Source organism: Sinohyriopsis cumingii, chromosome 11, assembly GCF_028554795.1.
Source record: "Sinohyriopsis cumingii isolate HCF-2022 chromosome 11, ASM2855479v2, whole genome shotgun sequence".
NCBI lineage: Eukaryota > Metazoa > Mollusca > Bivalvia > Unionida > Unionidae > Sinohyriopsis > Sinohyriopsis cumingii.
The window spans coordinates 95,773,274-95,792,016 of record NC_142971.1 but is presented as its reverse complement, the minus strand read 5'-3'; the positions used below and the strand labels follow the sequence as shown (position 1 = coordinate 95,792,016).

The following is an 18,743-nucleotide window of genomic DNA, read 5'->3' as shown; positions in this document are numbered from 1 at the left end:
TAGCATTAGGGAGTTATGATACATTCAGTGTACATACATAGTTCTGTTCTGTTGCTTTTAGATGGGTTTAATGCCATTTTTCAGCACAGGATAGGTCATATATAGTGGCCAATATAACTAGTAGAGTAAGAACCCGGGGGAAACCCCAGAAAGAACCACCAACTTACAGGAAGCTACTGAGAAGCTTTCTCACTTTATTCAACTAATTAGCCTATGGCTAGATGAGTATATTGATTGCTGTCTAGGTAGTAATAATAAACTGGCATTGTACAAGTCTGAAAGCAGAACAGTATAACCTTGGATCAAAGTGAAATTTCAGTTTTAACACCATCAGAAGACAATGCAGATGTAATCACTGATCCATTATGATGCTTCTTACTGATATCGGGAACTTAAGTTGAACTTTTTTATATCTTGTCTAGCGGAAAGCAGAGGAAGAGATACAGAAGCAAATTGAAGAGGAGAAGGTATTTTGTTTAATGGGAAACTTGCATGACACAAATAATCATTGCTCCATAAAAGTTTCTCAATTTTTAGGTAATACACTATATTACAAGGTATTTTATTCAAATTCATCTGTGTGTTTGTCAGAGCTTCAAAGTGTGTGATGGCCATTTTCTGGAATTTACAAAAGCAAATGGTTCTTTAATTTCATTAATAAAATTGAATAAGAGAGAACAAAATAAAAGGAAACCACACACATTTGTGTACATAAACAAGTGTTTGTTAGTAGTATTACAAATCAAAACGGTGTTTGTCATGAAAAATCATGCATTTGAAGTTTCTCTCAATACCAAGAAAGAATCACATAGACAATTCTGCAGTTTGTGTCTTTGGTCCCATAATTATTTTTTTGAAAAATTGCAATAAAAAGTAATTAAATCTTGCTTGCCAGAACTTGTCCACTATTCAGTTCGTAGTCATTACATGTGTTACTAAATCAGAACCATAAGTTTACCTTTTTACCAGGAGTCATCTTAAACAAAATAAGTCAGCATCTAAGCTAGACCCTAATAACCGCACAAATTTACCTCTCCAGCTAGAGAGTAATAAAATAGTATATAAATAATACATGTGGATACATAACTGGATGAGAAGGGATTATAATGCAGACATAGTTTTAAGAACAAAACCAGACATGTAAATATATATAAACAGATATATGGATACCATGTTTGCTGGCCTATAAGTCAGTACTTTTTAATTGTTATGTTAGCATCATTAAATGTAGCAAAAAGTACATCATTTGTGTAAAATACTTTGTGTGATTAGTTAGGTACTTTCAGCGACATTTAATGATCCTGACCTGAAAATCTACTGAGTTACAGATAGGATAAAATTTGTGATGCTGTGTGGAATGAAGTGAAAAAACAAAGCCAAGGTATTGATCTGGCCTCATCTTATACTTTGCATTGACTTATATATGGATGAAAGATGAAAAATTTTACAAAATTTTAAAATTTGTCCTATGCTTCACATCATCTTATTGACCAGCAAATACGGTAGATAGAAAAGGGTTTGGAAATGGCTAGCTATTTAAGTAAGGAAGAGAGAGATGTTTCAGTAAAGACATAAAACTGAAAAGTTAGCAACCAGTAACACTGTTCTCACCAGAAATAAGAAAGTAGACTTGTCTTATTAACTGCATGATCAATAATGAAAGTTAGATTGTTTGTAATGATTTTTTTATACTCATAACTGAAAGATTTGTGAGCACTTATTTTATCCATTTGCTTAACAGTTGTCATCTAGTGACCTTGAAATTGTCAACATGCATCAGAATAATTGACTAGCTGGCTTTTGTGATTGAGAGCACTTATTTAATCGTTTGCCAAGCAAGAGGTGTGTATTAGGCACCTATAATTATTATGTAAACAGCAGATCATAAACACCGTGTGTGTGTGCTACATTTTCGGTACTTGGATCAGGATTTGAACACTATCCTCCTGTTAATTAATTATTAGAGATGGGTGACTTTTATGTCCAAACACCTGTGAAATAAGTCTCAAGTTATATTATTAGCAATTAATGCATACTCACCTAAAATCAGTGACATGCATCAAAACAATCTTTGAATAGCCGATTGTTTAGAGTCTGCAAGCTCACAAACTGCCTGAGGCCAATTTAGGTTGTACATCTTGATAAGTACTACACCCTCATCACAAAAGTAGGTAACTGTGATCTGTATTTCATGCTTCACTGACTTTTTAAAAAATTTTGTGTTTGAAGTTTTATTCTTCATGCTTTGTTGATGGTAGAATCATCAATCTAGATGATTGTATGCTTCTCTGTTAGTACCACACCCTTACAACAAACGGTCATGGTGGCCTGCATTTAACATATTACTGGCTTTGGTTTTTACATTTAGTTCATAAACAGGTTTCTCACACCCTGTATTCATACTGTTATATGAAGATTCCTAAATCCTGGTGAAGGGTTGCAGTTTGATGAGTGGTACTACACACTCATCACAGAGTGGATCACTGTGACCAATATTTGATGCTTCCCTGACTTTGGCTCAGTCTCAAGCACTGTGCATGCTATAATCTGGAGACAGATGATTTTATCAAAGAAGGTGATTGTGACTTACATTTCACTGGCTTCTTTTAAGTTTTTGTATTTAGGTGATGACCAGATTGCTTTTTAACTGCAAATAATACTGTTATACTTGGGATCATAAAACTTGGTAAGAAAATGCATTTTGATGAGTACTACACCCATTTTCTAAAAGCAGGTTGCTGTCACCCATGTTTCACAGTACACTGATTTTTTAAAAATCAATTTGATCTTTTTAATGTTCATACTTTAAACATCAACTAAATCACTATACTTCTCTATTAACTGTATTTCAGAGCATTTTGTGTACATCTTGTCTAGTATCATGAAATTGTTAAGATACATCTTGATGAGCACTACTCTCTCAGTTCAGTAGTAGGATATTATGGACCAGGCCAACTCAGAAGGCTCTTTCTGACTAATGCAGTTGGAAGTAGGAATACATGTGCCTATTCATTGTTAAACTTTCCATATCTTGATTATGCATTATGTATCATATGTTACACATAACAGATTAACTATGTACAGTAATTGTTTTTGAGTCGAGGAATAAAATGTGTGGTATGCATGCTGCATGTTTTTTTTTTATGTTAGGCCTCACCTGTAGTGCTAATCAAGGTTATTATTGATTCATGAACTATGTACTGTTGTCTTTCACTCCAAGGTTACTCAAAGCCTGTGACTTCCACTTAGAAAAATCTGGCTTCTAGAGATGGACAATTTAAAACAAAATTACAACAACAACATTAATCTGATTTATCAACCCATTATAAAATCTCATCTTTGATGCTGTAGGAAAGATTGTTTTATGCCTTGTCACAATAGATAGGTGGTTGGATGGTTAGATTTTTTAGATGGTTTTCAGCACCATCCTGGGAGTACAGTGCCAATCAAAGTGCCAGTTTGAAATGACTAACCATTGAGATGTAAAGATAAAAGATTGCATAATGTATTTAAAAAAATGGGCCAGGACCATGTTAGAAATTATTTTCTACATGATTACAATAGCTATTGGAGACTAGGGAACTATGTAATCTTGACTATGTCTCCTGGTTCCAGCTGTTGATAATTAGTTGGCTTTGAAAAAGAGTTTATTAGTTGATGTGACTGAATAATGTGTTGAATAGGTTGATGGTTAATATCTGAGGTCATTATAGTCATCACAAGCTGGCCATCATGAAATTCACACAAAAAAGTAAATGTAGGGAACATAATATGGAAGAGTTTTTGTTTTTTTCATGAATAAATTTTGATTACTTTTGCTGGTGAAGCAAATTTTATTCATGATTACATCTGTTAACTGCTTCCTGATAAAATTTGTTTATGCATCAACATTCTTTTATAGAAACTTATTGAAGATTTTATAGCAGAAACACAAGAAAAACTGGAAAATAAAGTCAGATCAAGGGAAGCCAATGCTACAGCTGCAGGTAAGTTGACACAGATTCAGTGAATTTGTATTTTATAATATATTATTAACATCTTTGTTAGATATTACAGAAGTATTTGCTTGACAAAGCTCTCATTTCACTGACTTGCATGATGATTTGGACCAGTAATAACTAAGAGTCAAGTAAGGATGTATCAGATTTAGTGGTGGTTACCAGCCAGTTGAAAATCACAGGAGAACCAGTGGCCATCTTGAAAATCTTGTTATTGCTACTCTTTTTGAACAGTTGGTTATATCAACATGGGGGTTCTCACTGAAAGATGTACAAAGACTTACTGGTACTAAAGAAAAATTGTGCCAGAATAACTGGTATGATGGAAATTCCATCTTCACAATGCCCCCACAGGTTGATCATCCAAACCATGCAAATCTGTTGAGGTTATTTTGGGGAGGGTAAGGTGTTAAAGTGGTTGGAAAGCATTTTGTAGAAAGAGAAAAATCAATGCTTAGGCATACTAAAGTTTAAACTTACGATTTACTGTTCAGCAATGTGTTCTAAATCTTGAAGATCATACTTCATTTCATAATTCACTGCCCTCTAAGGAAACCCAAAACCTGAATGACTCGGTCATTATATTCCACTAGTTTGATTTATCCATTTGTCACATAGCAGATATAAGGTGCTGAATTATTTGAGTGAGACACATCATCTGAGTTTATACCTCCATGTATATCATGCTACCATTGTTTTCTTTATTCCCCCTCCACACACACACACACGCAAACTTTCATTCATAGAATTTTTTTAAAAATAAATAATTTGTTGCATTATCTTAACTGGTAGTCATTGGTCAGGACAATTGGAATTTTGACTGTGCTAAATTCACAGACAATAACTGCATTTATTTTTTTCTCTCCAATTCATTACAGTTAAAAAAAATTATAAATTGCTAAAAGAACAACATGTTATGATTCATGCCAACCATTACACTTTTGGCATAATCATTATGCCTTTTTTCACCAAATTAAGTTTTCTACAAGAATGCATATGGATTATGCTTTTTTGCTACATTAAAAACTAAAATAAAAATAAAGCAATACAAAGCTGTTTTTGTCATTTTAACCCATTTTATCCTGAATATGACTGCGGTCGTAATACCTCATTCTATCCTGAATAAACCTGCAGTCTTAGTATCCCATTTTATCCTAAATACGACTACAGTCGTACTCTACTATGCATGTGTGTAGCGTCTCTAGAAACGTGTTATACATCACATATATATGTGTACTTCTTCACCTACACGGGAAATGATTAAAGCACGCATGCGCAGTGAAATTCTTTTAAAAAAACACGGTTGGAAAAGAAATTGTTGACTTGAAAATCGATCGATAAAATGATACATGACAACTCTGATGTAAACGTGGATGTTGATAGTGAGAGTATCGACATTGAAGTTGACGATTTGGATGATTCTGATGATAACATTGACTTAAATGATGGGTTAGAATTTAATAAAGTTTATGAAAGAGATGATGCATGGCTTCATGCACTTTTCGACAGCGATTCGGAGAATGAAGCTGATTTTGAAAGCTTTCAAGAAAAATGGGTCCGGGATGATTTTTCACTTCGGTTGCAGCCAAGATTTAAATTGATAGAAGGAGCAACACCCAGGAGAAGCCAATGCAAAACATTATTTTGAGTTACTTTGGGATGATTTAATCTGGAAAAAACTTGTTGATGAAACAAATCGTTACGTTGAAAGATTTCTAGGGTTAATTTGTGACAAGTTTTCATGAGAAACTGCACGCTGAAGTACATGTTTCAGAATGTGAAGTAAACAAATTGTTCCTTGTGTCATGTTGTTCAGTTTTAGTAAAATTATTATAACTTTTGAACTAACAGTGCTAGAAACTTCAAATTTGGACCAAAATACTAGAAATTGAATTATCTTTATTTTATTCGCATAATATTATGAGCATTTCATTAATTTTCATGGACAAAAGATTCACTGAACATCTTGGTAAGTTTTTTAATTTGTTTTTTGTCTCTTTCAAGTCATATTTCAAAATACAGTTGTGAGCACGTACATTGGTAAAGGATAAGAAAACATATATCACTGTGTTGTAAATTGTATTACCTTTTCAGAGATATATAGTTTTATATACTTTATAAAAGAAATAACATTGTTACAACATTTTTAGTAAACATTGTGAAGGTAGTCACAATTTTAGCAGCTGCTGCTGTATGATGCTCCGTTTTACCACAATGTATTTAGAATTGCTTCTCAGGAATCAGGCACTGCAGTTGAAATTGGTAAACAGGATAAAATGGGTTAATATCTCTTTAATTCCACTGATATAAATTTGAGAATATTCTTAAAAAGATGACTGCTGTGTAAGAATAGTGTAAGAGTACTTTCTTATTTGCTATTTATACAACTGCATATGACCCCATTTCCAAGAATACAGACAGGTTTCTTCAAAAGTGAACTTTGTCTAACAGAACAATTTTATTGATAAGCTAGCTAGTTAGTGAACCAGTGTATTTTTAAAGAAAATGGTGCCAGATGTGAAGTTAAACACTCTGCGGTGTGAGTTGTGGATGCTATCTGATGGAAAATGTTAGAGCAGAGGGATCTTTTCAAACTTCAAAACATATGAGATCAGAAAAAGTGACAGATGAACACTGTTTTACAAACTTTAAAAGAATAACATGTGAGTATTGTAATACAGCACTCAGAACACCTGACCATGACCATTGCAGAATTCCAGTTCATGATCATTCAGCAAAAGTTATACATGTAGACTAGTTATTATGTGGATTTTACCCTTTGTGACAAGAAATTTGACCAGATGCAGAACCAGGTTAGTCGTAATAATGAATCTTTTTCATGTGTGCTGTTATTCTGGCATGTAATATATATAAATTACACATTTTTTAAGCCCAAAGTACTCTCTTTTTTTGGCACTTATAAAAGCAATAATTACACTTATATATCTCAGGGGATTGGCACATACACAGTCCTTTTTTCCTGAGTTGAAGCTTCAAAGCATAACCATTGACTTCTCCCGACTGCTGGTCTTGTATGGAGAGAAATGCATTGTCTATTTCAGCAGCTTTATTTAATGCTGACTGACTTTCTTTCTGGCCAACTTTTCCCATCCTTCTGCTTTCTTCTGTCCTAACCCAGAATTTCAACACTATGGGGAAGAATTTCCACCCAATTCTAGGCTGCCCAGTGGCCATAAGTACCCCCCACCCCACGCACACACACGTGCAAACATGGCCTTTAGGTTTTTAAGTCTGGGTTTTATCAGTTGATTGATAGCTGCACCTCATTTTGATGCTGTACTGGTTACCAGCTGTTCAGACCAACCATCAGGCCCACAATCCATATCATTCAAGGACCGTTTAGTTTCCATGGTATACCATATAATACATCTTCAAGAAGAGCCATGGAATGTTTAACATTCCAGGGATCTTATTGATAGATCCATCCATACATCTATCATTACCACTTCATCAGTAATGTTACCATCTATGCTACTGTCCATATGACTACCAATAGCTTTTGGCTTTAACAAGCTGTCCATACTGGTCAGACAATTACATTCTAAAGATACAGCTAGCCATTTGCTCATGGCTTTCTCTCTGGAACAGTACCATGACAACCTTAGAGAAGATGACCATGCCTTGTATATACCTTTTGTATTATTCAGTTGTAGATCATTATCATTACCAAGATGACCCTCACAATAAATGTGGGCATAAACTTGATGATAGCTCAGAATCAGGTCCCCCATGGAGAGAACAGTTTTAACATGGCTATAGAAAAAATATATCAGGCGTTTTTCAAACTTGGAATGTTCACAACTCCTCTACAACACAATGAGCACCTGACCATGATCATTGCAGAATACCAGTTCACAGCTATTCTGCGAAAGTTACACATGTACACTAGTTGAAGTGAGTGATGAATATAAATAATTTTTCAGTATATTTTGTGTTTGTATTCTGGTTCTAATTCCAATGGATTTTGCCCTTTGTGACAAGAATTTTGACCAACTGCAATACCAGGTTAGTCTTAAAAATCTTGTTCATACATCTGTAATTCTGGCACCCACCTGAACTTGCTACATCTTTTCCACCTTTGGGTGGTCCAGATCGTTGATTTTGCATAGTAAATTTCCATCAAGAAATGGATAACAGCCATAGAGTTTCTGCAACTCTTTGGATTACTGTAGTATCATCAGTATTCATGGGGGACCAATTTTTATGGTTTTCATGGTTGCCTCGAACCACAAATTTAAATCCCCAGTGAAAAATGAGCTCACTGCCTTAAATCGATATGTGAGGTAAGTAAGGATAGAGAGAAAATAGAGAAAAAGCTTAAGGTATTCAAACAATAAGTAATACTGAAAATGAAAGAAAAAAAAAATACAAAATAACAGTATATAAAAATTAAATTTAATACTTATTCAGATCGATCCTTCATTTGAGTACAACTGTTGTTGAAATATTTAAATCCTTATGAAAGCACATTTAATTTTTTCGATGCATTTTTAATCCAAAAGAACAACAATCCTGTAAATCCTGTAACTATTTCTTGAAACACTGTTATTAATGAAACACTATGTATATATACTAGTTAAAGCAGCTCACACTTCACAGATTTTTGGACAAAGCCACTATATCAACATCATGTCAATCAAGTCTCATGATACTCACAAATGCTTCTCAGTTAAATAATCTCCAAATTGCTGAATTAAACAAGTTGAGCTTTCTCAAAACCACTGATAATTAGGTTTGATCATTTATTGTCGCATGAGCTGCAATTATCCATTCAGCGTGAATTGGCTGGTTTACTAACACTGTGCACTGATCATCACCAGTAGCATCTTCTTTTTCCTTAATGGCGTCCATGACCTGTTTAGCATACCACTCATGGAAGTGTGACTTTAATTCTTTTCTGTACTCCCTATTTACTGTCAATTCTAGTGGTTGAAGTTGGTCTGTACAAGAGGCAGGCACAAAGAAGTGATTCCACTGTCTTTCAATTTAGTTAGTATTTTTGCTTTTTGGTGGGCTCTAAAGAGATATAAAATATTGCCACTGCTTACTGATTGCATTACTCAAGGGGCAGTTGTTCACATGTTTTGTTCACATATGGAATGATGACATTATCCACATAACGTATGATAGAATCTTCGTTACTCCAGTGTGAGTCTGTTTGGGTCACATCCCAGTGGTCTAGGAAAACTACATCCTTAGGCAGGCATATGTCAGTCTTCCCAACATAAATGACTTGTGGGGGCAGTAGCATTCCAGATTTTGCTATTGCAAGTGAAATCATAACCTGCCTCTTGTCATCAAGTGTGCAAACTGACACTTGCTTAGATCCACAGGCTTCCATCATCCGTTTGCCACCTGGCACCAGTTGGCACTCAGTCTGATCCCAATTTATTATAAGATAGTCTGGAATATTGTGCTGTTTCACTACAGTGTTAACTTTCTCCAAGAACGTTTTCTAAATGTCTTCAGAATCACCGGGCAGCTGTTTTACGTTTTTCATTCCTTTCTGCTTAACAAATCCCATACAGCGAAGTAGCGACCTCCAATACTTGGTGATGCTGATGTGTCCACCATAATGTGCCAGCTGGCAGGGGCCCCAAGTGGCCAAGTGGTCTAAAGCGCTCACCGTTCCGGATCACTGCCATCTCACCTCTGTCTGCATGTGTTCAAGTCTCGGGTTTGGCCAATGTGGTTATGTGAGAAAGCTTGCCAGTAGCTTCTCGTGGGTCTGTGGTTCTTTCCTGGGTTTTCCAGGGTTCTTCCTCCACCAGTTATGCTGGCCGCCATGTATAGCCTATCTTGTGCTGAAAATTGGCATTAAACCCTAGAACAACAACAACCAGCTGGCTGTGAGCATATTTGGCTGCGTTGGCTTCCTTTTCATGTTGAGCACATGAATGAAAGCATGGCAGAAGTGAATAATCTTGACAGGTTTTATTTGTGCTTATAGAGATGGAAGTATTGTTTTAGTATTATTGGCTTCAACTGATGTTATTCACTTGGCTGAAAACACAGTGTAAGTATTGAACTTGCCTGATCTTTGATTTGTGCTCATACAGGTGGTAGTATTGTTTTAAACATTAAAAAAAAACAGTTTGCATCAACATAGTTTTATTCTTTTGTATTCTGTATTTTTGTAGAGATTAAACCATGAAATTAAATACCTACTAATATGCAAACTTTGGCAGGCAAAACCATGAATTTAAGTACCCACAATAATATCTTTCTTTTGGTTGCAAAACCACAAAAATTGAGCCCAACGAAAATAAGTGATACTACAGTATTCAACGCAGCTGTGGATCTTATCCTGCTGGGTTGCCTATACATTGCCCTTTGCATATAGCCTCGCTGTCTCAATGGCTTTGGTTTTCAATGCTGCTCAATTACAGGATCAATGTAACAAGTGAGATTGTATCATTCCTGTAACATTAGTACAACCACAGCTGACTTATGGCAGGAAAACCACTCAAACCTCCACTACCAGATCTGACAGTACACACAGACACAAGCCCGGGGGAGTTGGGGGGCACCATCTTTTTCCAGATTTTGGCACCGTCAGCGACCAGTATTATCCAGACAGTATAGATCTCTGCATCAGTCTCTTGGAGATGAAAAGTTATCATCAAAGCTTTTTGATTTTGGAATGAATCATCTTCAGAACAAGGTGAAGTTCATCATGTCAGACAGCTCAGTGGTAGTGACATATCTCCTATGGGTACTTCATCACAACATCGACATCCAGACAGCACATATTCCTAGCAAGACTCTGTGTTTTGGCTGATTCTCTTTCATCATTTTTGCCAGTTATGGGGGCATTTAATGATAGATCTTTTTGCAAGCAGGTGGAATCAAAAACTGTCCACCTTCATTTCAACAGTACCATATCTTGAGGTTTGGTCCATCGACACTCTCTCATTTGGGAGAGCACTGTCTACCCCCCACCACAATCTTAGATCCAAAGGTTATGCAGAAATTGAGGGGCCAGAAGTGCAGAATGAGTCTGATTGCCCTTCTTCACGGGGACAAATCCTGGATGGGTGATCTTTACAGTCTAGCAATAGATCTAGCCAGGAAGATCCTGGACAAGCCAAATCTTCTCCAACCACTTTGGACCCACATATTCCATCATTGCCTGAAACACCTTTATGCTTGGCCCTTTTTAGAACAAGCTAAAGCAAAAGCAATTCAACCCTTCAGTTGTGGAAAGAACTGCACAAGTTAGAAGGCTTTCCACTTTAAAGGCCTAAGAAGGGAATTGACATGTTTTCAGGGACAGGTGCAAAATTAGAAACTTTGCACCTCTGTCCTACAAGTAACTATTTTCTTTGGCTTATTGAAGAGAAACGTTGTCTATGATTACAATTAAGGGCTACTATTCTATGATATCGGACACATTCTTTCATCATGACAAGGAGGCTCTTTATCATAACAAAGACCTCTCTTATTTGATATCCAAGTTGGACTTATCATAGGCCTGTGTCATCTGTTTGGATAATAATATCTACATCAGAAGTTTGTAAAGACACAATAGGTGGTTTTAAACGAAAGAGGTGCTCAGCTGATCTTCAGCATGGCACCACTGTGGCCATCCTTAAAATCTTATTACTGATCCAGATGGGATCAGCATGAGCTTTTATGAAGATGCTTGTTATATTTGATTGGTATTTTAACAAAATTTCACAGATTTGACAAATAACATATCCTTACTTTTATGGATTTTTTTAAACCAGATGTTATATTGTGTTTGTATTTATTTAGCTTATGAGGAAAGTGACTTGTTTACATTCAAGTGAATTTTGACCAGACTTTTTAATAAACAAGTTGATAGTTGGCACCCTGATATTCACTTTAAGGTCATGACTCAGATTTCTAGCTGTTCTGGCTTGTGAGCATGATAAAACAAACAAGACTGAATGGATTATTATTAAGACCAGTTTGTGGAAAATTTCTGATGAATGTCTTGAATGATATCACTTAAAAAACCTTTATCCAGAAATTAATAATTATAGATTTAACCAACCTTATCATGTTGGTATATCACGACTTAGTCTAAGATGAGATCACAGATCTTCTTTATATGATATCAAGTTCAAAGGCAAAGGCCATGATTAATAATTTTGTACTACACATACATATATGTTATGAACATGTCTGCCAATACATGTAAGAAAAAAAATTTGTTACCAAATTTAGTATACAGGAGTTTCTCAAGTATATCAGATAATTTTCCGAAGTAAAAAGGCTTAACAGAAGAGAAGAAACAGATGCATCTCTGATTCCTCATTTTGGCCAGAAGAGCATTAGCCTCTTTAAGTGACTCCTTTTAAAGTTAGAGAATAAGTCAGAGAATACTTTGGAATTTTGTGTTCATTATTTTCTTTTTTTCTTCAGAAAATAGGCCCGATGAATCCTTTTTCAGCAAGCTCGACTCTAGCCTCAAGAAAAATACTGCCTTTGTGAAAAAGCTAGTAAGTTTTTATGGTTTTGATGCATAGTCTTTTGTTATACCATGGTATGATTATAGATAGCATTTTTGCATCATCCACATAGATTATGAACATAAAGTATTCAGGGGTTAATGTGTTTTATAACTTTTTAATGCACAGACCAACAGCACTGTCCTAATAGAGTTTTCATTGCTTTTGACATTTCTTTACCACATCAAAGGTCATGTGAACTTATGCAGTGGATACACATCTGTTGTCCTTCTGATAATTCACAATTTATATTTTAGAATTTCAGTCTTCTCTAAAATAATTCAGTCAGTTTTAATTAAACTTGGTGGGAATGTTAAGGCATGCTTCATCAAAATTGAGTATGGGGTTGCTGCCCTAGCAACACAGTGTGGCTATCATTGTAACCATATGGAAAATCTATTTTATACTTCTCCAGAATGACTGAGCAAATATTAGGTTCAGTTAACCCACTGACTAGTCCTAAAACTTGGTAAATAATATATTTTATTGGATAGATTAGTCTCTTTCATAAAATGTTGTTGTTTTAGGGTTTAACACCATTTTTCAGCACATGATAGGCTTATACATGGCGGCCATTATTAATGGGGAAGAAAGAACCCAGAAAGAACCACCGACCCACAAGAAGCTACTGGCAAGCTTTCTCACATACCCACATTAGCCGAATCCGAGACTCGAACCCATGCAGACAGAGGTGAGATGGCAGTGATCCGTAACGGAGAGCACTTTAGACCACTCTGGGCCCTCTTTCATAAAATGTTACAATAATGATAAGAGTTCAGATTGGTACCACTGTGACATTATAGGCACAGGCTGATGGCATGATGTCACATCACAAAATCCTAGAAGAATGCTGCAAAATACAGTCTTAGAAATAGACCCTTTTTGGACAGTATTTAGCATAGAGCACATGCATTGCCAGCTGCATTGGGCTGTCAAATGGCAGTGAAGGGTAATCATCATATAATGTGAATGAACTCGGTTGGGCTGTAAATATGCTTTATAAGATTTTTGTTCTTTATATACAAAAATTATGCCAAAAGAAACTTGATTCTCTCTTTCTCTCTCTCTCTCTCTCTCTCTTTTTCTCTCTCTCTCTCTCCCCATGTATGTCCTCTTCTTTGTAACTATTGATACATATTAGTTTTCCCCCATTTTGTTTCCCAATAATGCAGATGACAATACCAGTAGTAATGCCGTTGATTAAGTTATTTCGTGTGACCGGTTTTGGTGTGAAAGTAAAGAAACATTTTCATTTTTATATAATAGTGACTGATAGCTTTGTCTAATCTAAAAATAGCAAAACTTACTACACTAAACTACTGTGATAAATATTGGTATGCATTGAATGCTTTAACCAAATTTCCAATGATATAATTGAGAACCTTGGTGTCTAATGCACCCCTCTCCCCATAAGAAATGAGAAAATGTTTGCCAGATTGAAGAAATATTTGGATTAATGTAACTTAAAAGAAACATACCGGTTTTGATAATTAAAAAATGGAAATGAGAACATAAACATCTCTCTCGTGCACATATATGTCTGTACTATTTTGCATTTTAAAAAACATCCAAGACTAATACACATGTAGGAAACAAAACTGTTCTATAAAGTACCCATTAGTACATACATTTGGACAGATATTAAAATATGAGGTAGGAACAGTTTTAGTCACAAGTGAACCTAGTTCTTTCATCAAACTTGGCAGAAATATTTCTTAGGATGTGTTCAGTTAGAATTGGTAGATGTGACTTTGATAATAATCGTATGAAAACTTATTTCCAACTTTTCTCCAGAATGTTTCATCCAGTTTTAAGGAAACTTGGAAGGAATATTTGTTATGATCAGATGGTAACATTTATTTGTCTGATACTTCCCCTTACAATGGTGTGAATTTCATAGTAACCTCATGGAAACCTATTTTTCTCTATGGTAGCTTAGCCAATTTTGATTTGGCTTAGTAGGAACCATTTGTATGATATGTCCTACCAGTTTTATTTTGTTTTGATGGTGGCTCCAAAGCAATGATGTGGTTTCCATAGTAACTAGATGGAAAACCTACAAACAGGCAATGATGTAGCTTCCATAGCAACGAGGTGGAAAATGTATTTGTAATTTTTTCAAAAGGTCTGAGCCAAATTTTATGTCATTGGACATGCTTTACCAGAATTTATTTTGGGTACAAACACTAGCAATGGTGTGACCTATAGAAATCATGTAGGAAACCTGTTTACTTATTTTTCTGCAGAATAGTTGAGCCAATTTTATTAAAATTGATATGAATGTTCCTTAGCATATGCTGTGCCAGAGTTTTATTCATAATGGTTCACCTAGTAAAGGTATGGCTTCCATGACAACTAAGTGATAAACATAAGCCATTAATCATCTCCCAACAACCGGAACTATTGTTATGAAGATATTGAAAAAATATTAATGCCAGTCTCTTAAAAAATACCTGCCTTATCGAACCAAATTTGATAGAGTACTAGCATGAACACCTATTACATTCATATGAAAGATGAAGGAAAAAAAAACTAGTTTCTTTGAAATTACAGAAAGTAAAAATGTAATTAAACAAACTGTCAGATACTACTAGTTTCAACCAGTAACTATATATTATTTTGATATAGGTGTCTTTCAACCCATGTGACCTGCTTTATCACAAATACAATTTTCATTTTAGACCAGTATATGTCAAATATTGGGCCTGTTTGCAGCTCTTGTGTTTTTTTCTTCTCCTTCCTTCCTTTCTTTATTTTCAGTATGTTACACAATCTTATGATTTATAGGTCTTGGCACACTGCATCTGGTTATCGGGATAATATCTTTGTAACCTCTTGCCAGGGACCCGGAGTGGCCGAGTGGTCTAAAGCGTTCAGTGTTATGGATCACTACCATCTCACCTCTGTCTGCATGGGTTCGAGTCTCGGGTTCGGCCAATGTGGTTATGTGAGAAAGCTTGCCAGTAGCTTCTCGTGGGTCTGTGGTTCTTTCCGGGGTTTTCCTGTGTTCTTCCTTCACCATTTATACTGGCCACCATGTATAGCCTAACATGTGCTGAAAAATGGTGTTAAACCCCACAACAACAATAACCTCTTGCCTTTTTTATTTCATGTAGAAATATTGCTTATGTTTTACAGTAAAATATAGGTTTGGGGAAAGAAGTCTTAGAATATAATTACAATTAAGCATTTTTTTCATAAGGCACTAATGAGGTGGTGGTTAAAATGTATGCAGTATTTGGACACTTTAGGATGTCAGGGACTTATTGACCATCAAACTATAGTTTGATATTACAAGCCATCTTTTAGTTTAAAGTGGTTTCTGCACCTTAGATATGTTTCTTCGGTACCCTTTAAAGTATCTTCAATAATGTTTCGTCTTTTTACTATGGCAGATTTGATAATTTTGAATGCTGGAATTTATACATGTTTTTTTCTTTCCACTTTTCAGAGAGTACTCTCAGAGTCACAGAAGGACAGTCTGACAAAGGATTTTCAGAGTCTCAACTTGACTAAATATGTAGGGGAAGTGGTAAGTTTGACAACCACACATATTTTAATGGAGCATTTTCACCTCAGTGGGTCAATCTTTCCCTTTGTTGAAAACATTATTGCAGCTGTGAAAATCTCTAAAATGAAAATTAATTCTGGTTACAGAAGTACTGCAATGAAGAGCACTTATTACCAAGAATCCATCCCCATGGTATCTGTAGTAGCAATATGAAGCATTGGTTTTTTTAAATATTATTTTAGCTCACCTGGTTGTAAGGGCAAATGAGTTTATGATATAGTCCTTTGTCTTGTATTGTTCATGATTTATCATTGATTCATAATTACTGTTAACACCTTTTTGAAAAGAAAAACACTCAGCAGAATATGACTAAATTTCACAGAAAGCATTTCGGCATGAAGTTCTTTCAAATTTGTTTTCACTGATGCAAGTCTAGCATCAAATATGGCATCATTGCCATAAAAAAGAAATATCTTTAACCCTTTCTTCACTATGGACCGGTTTTCCAGTCCAGGGGAAGTAAGTCCATAAACACTATGGACTGCTTTACCGGTCTGGAGCAGTGTTCTTCTCCAGCATTATAGTACCAGACTATATAAATTTTGGGATACCTCTAATAACTTCCTACTTGTAGTGTAGATATTATATTTGGATTATCTCATGAGTTTAGCTTGTATACAACTAGAAATATCGAACAAAGTAGGCACTTTTAACGAGTTTTCTGAATGGTGAAATTTGCATACAAAATGGCGGAGTTCGAAGAAAGTGAGTGAAGTGTTAGATTTTGAATTATCAGAGGATTTTACCAATTTTGACCTAGTAAAGTTGGATGAAAATGAGAGAAGGCATCTGGAAAGGCAATGGAATGTGCTTGTGGGTGACAGTGATGACAATGAAGAGGACTTTGAAGGTTTTGAACCGGAGGAAGTGGACGCTCCACATAATTTTGTTTGGACGAAGTTGGAAAACAAAAGAGATTTGTTTCAGTTTTCTGAGAGAGTTGGACCCACCCGAGTGTTAGATGGCTCCAGGAGAGCTTTTGAATATTTTCAAATATTCTATTCAGATGAAGTTTTTGGAAACATTGTCCGTCTAACAAATTTGAATGCAACGATCAAACATGCCAGAGGTGATACAGGTGTGTGGACCGATCTCACCTTGGATGAAATCAAGGAATTTTATGGAATTTTTATTTCTACCTGTCATATACCTGAAAGAAAGACTTGTGTTGCTACTGCAATTATTCATGAGTACATCTAGGGTCAATTGAACAAGTTTTGGGAACTTTCTAAGTTTTCTAAGAAGTAAATAGATAATTACTTGTACGTTACCTGTTTACACCTGTATTTTAACAGTTGTAATAGATATGCACATTTTAGACAATTAGTCATAAAATTTTATTTTAAACCTTGATTTTGACACCTAATCCAGCCAGATATCTTTAAGATTGGCAAAGTTACGTTATTTCAAAATCCACAAGTCATTTTGCTTTAAAACTCCAAAGTTACTTAGTGTTGAGGACTCTATGCCCCCAAAGTTACTTAGTGATGAAAGGGTTAAGCATTCTCAAAAACCACTAAATAGAATCTGACTGAAGTTTAAAAGAAACATCAACTGCTCAAACAGATTTTAACCCAGTTTGTCAGAAAGTATCATGGATTAAAGGGATTTAAAGTTTGTACCAGTGATGCCTATCCAACATCGAATGGGGCAGGCATTACCAAAAAATAGAAGAACCTTTAAACAAAATCTTCTTAATAATAGAATTGTAACAAAAGACATCAGGCATTAGGAGCTTTCAGTTGATACAAATGATGCCAATCTGCCATCAGATATTGCCATTGTTACTGAAATTAGAAAAACCTAGAAACAAATTTTAAAAAAAAAAAAAAAAAACTAACAAATTTTGGCCATATTTGACATAAACCACCATGACATGAAGTGCATTGGAAAATGTACAAGTAATGTCAGTCCACCATTAAATATGGTTACCATTACTAAAAAGAGAAAAACATACGAGCAACTTTATCTCAACAGAACGATTCAGCTGAATATTTCAACAATCACAGAAACAGAAATATCCTGGCAAATAGAGGCATTACAATATTGGACAGATGATGCTGATATGCCATCAGATATTAAGATACAAATAATAGATCAACCTTAAAAGAATTATTTTCTTAGCATGCAGTCAACACCATTAGGTGAAATAATTACAGAAATCATCATATTGACTCAAATTTCTAGGGCAACTGCTCTTTCATTTCACCTAAAGGCAGGTGAACGATTATTGTGTTGGGATTCATGGGTTGGGGAAGGGGTCCCATTGTTTACCAAAAAAATAATCTATGTTGAATCTTTAAATTATGTTTTTTGCAGCCATGAAATCCACACATATTTATATCCCATGAAAAATCAAATTTACAGTAACTTGCGAGAATCATAGTCGCTAAGCTAACCATAACTCACATACACAAAAAATACCTCTTGTGTGGTATCCTGAAAAACCACAATGTTTCTGATATTACAAATCTCCTTCTGTGATCCCATGAAAATTTGAAATTCTTATCACAAACTTCACATTTGTAATGTTGTTTATTACTTTTTTTGATGAAATATTGTTAGTGTCAAGTATGCAAGTAGAAGAATGCAGTTTCAGCCTTGAAATATTGACCAGATTCTTCATCTTTACTTTTTAAAGTTGTCACTCATCTGGAAACGAATGTTCATTTTGAT

The 18,743-nt window shown here is 35.1% G+C and overlaps 1 protein-coding gene across 2 annotated transcripts in view; it reads left to right on the top strand.

The window, feature by feature from the left end:
- LOC149789052 (regulator of nonsense transcripts 2-like) overlaps positions 1 to 18,743 on the top strand; it is a 137,299-nt gene that overhangs the window by 12,992 nt on the left and 105,564 nt on the right. For both annotated transcript variants that reach the window (XM_089975239.1, XM_089975238.1), the window contains exons 4-7: positions 423 to 467; positions 3,902 to 3,986; positions 12,411 to 12,487; positions 15,948 to 16,028. In XM_089975239.1, coding sequence (XP_089831365.1) covers positions 423 to 467; positions 3,902 to 3,986; positions 12,411 to 12,487; positions 15,948 to 16,028 — 288 coding nt within the window. The remainder of the gene's footprint in view (positions 1 to 422; positions 468 to 3,901; positions 3,987 to 12,410; positions 12,488 to 15,947; positions 16,029 to 18,743) is intronic.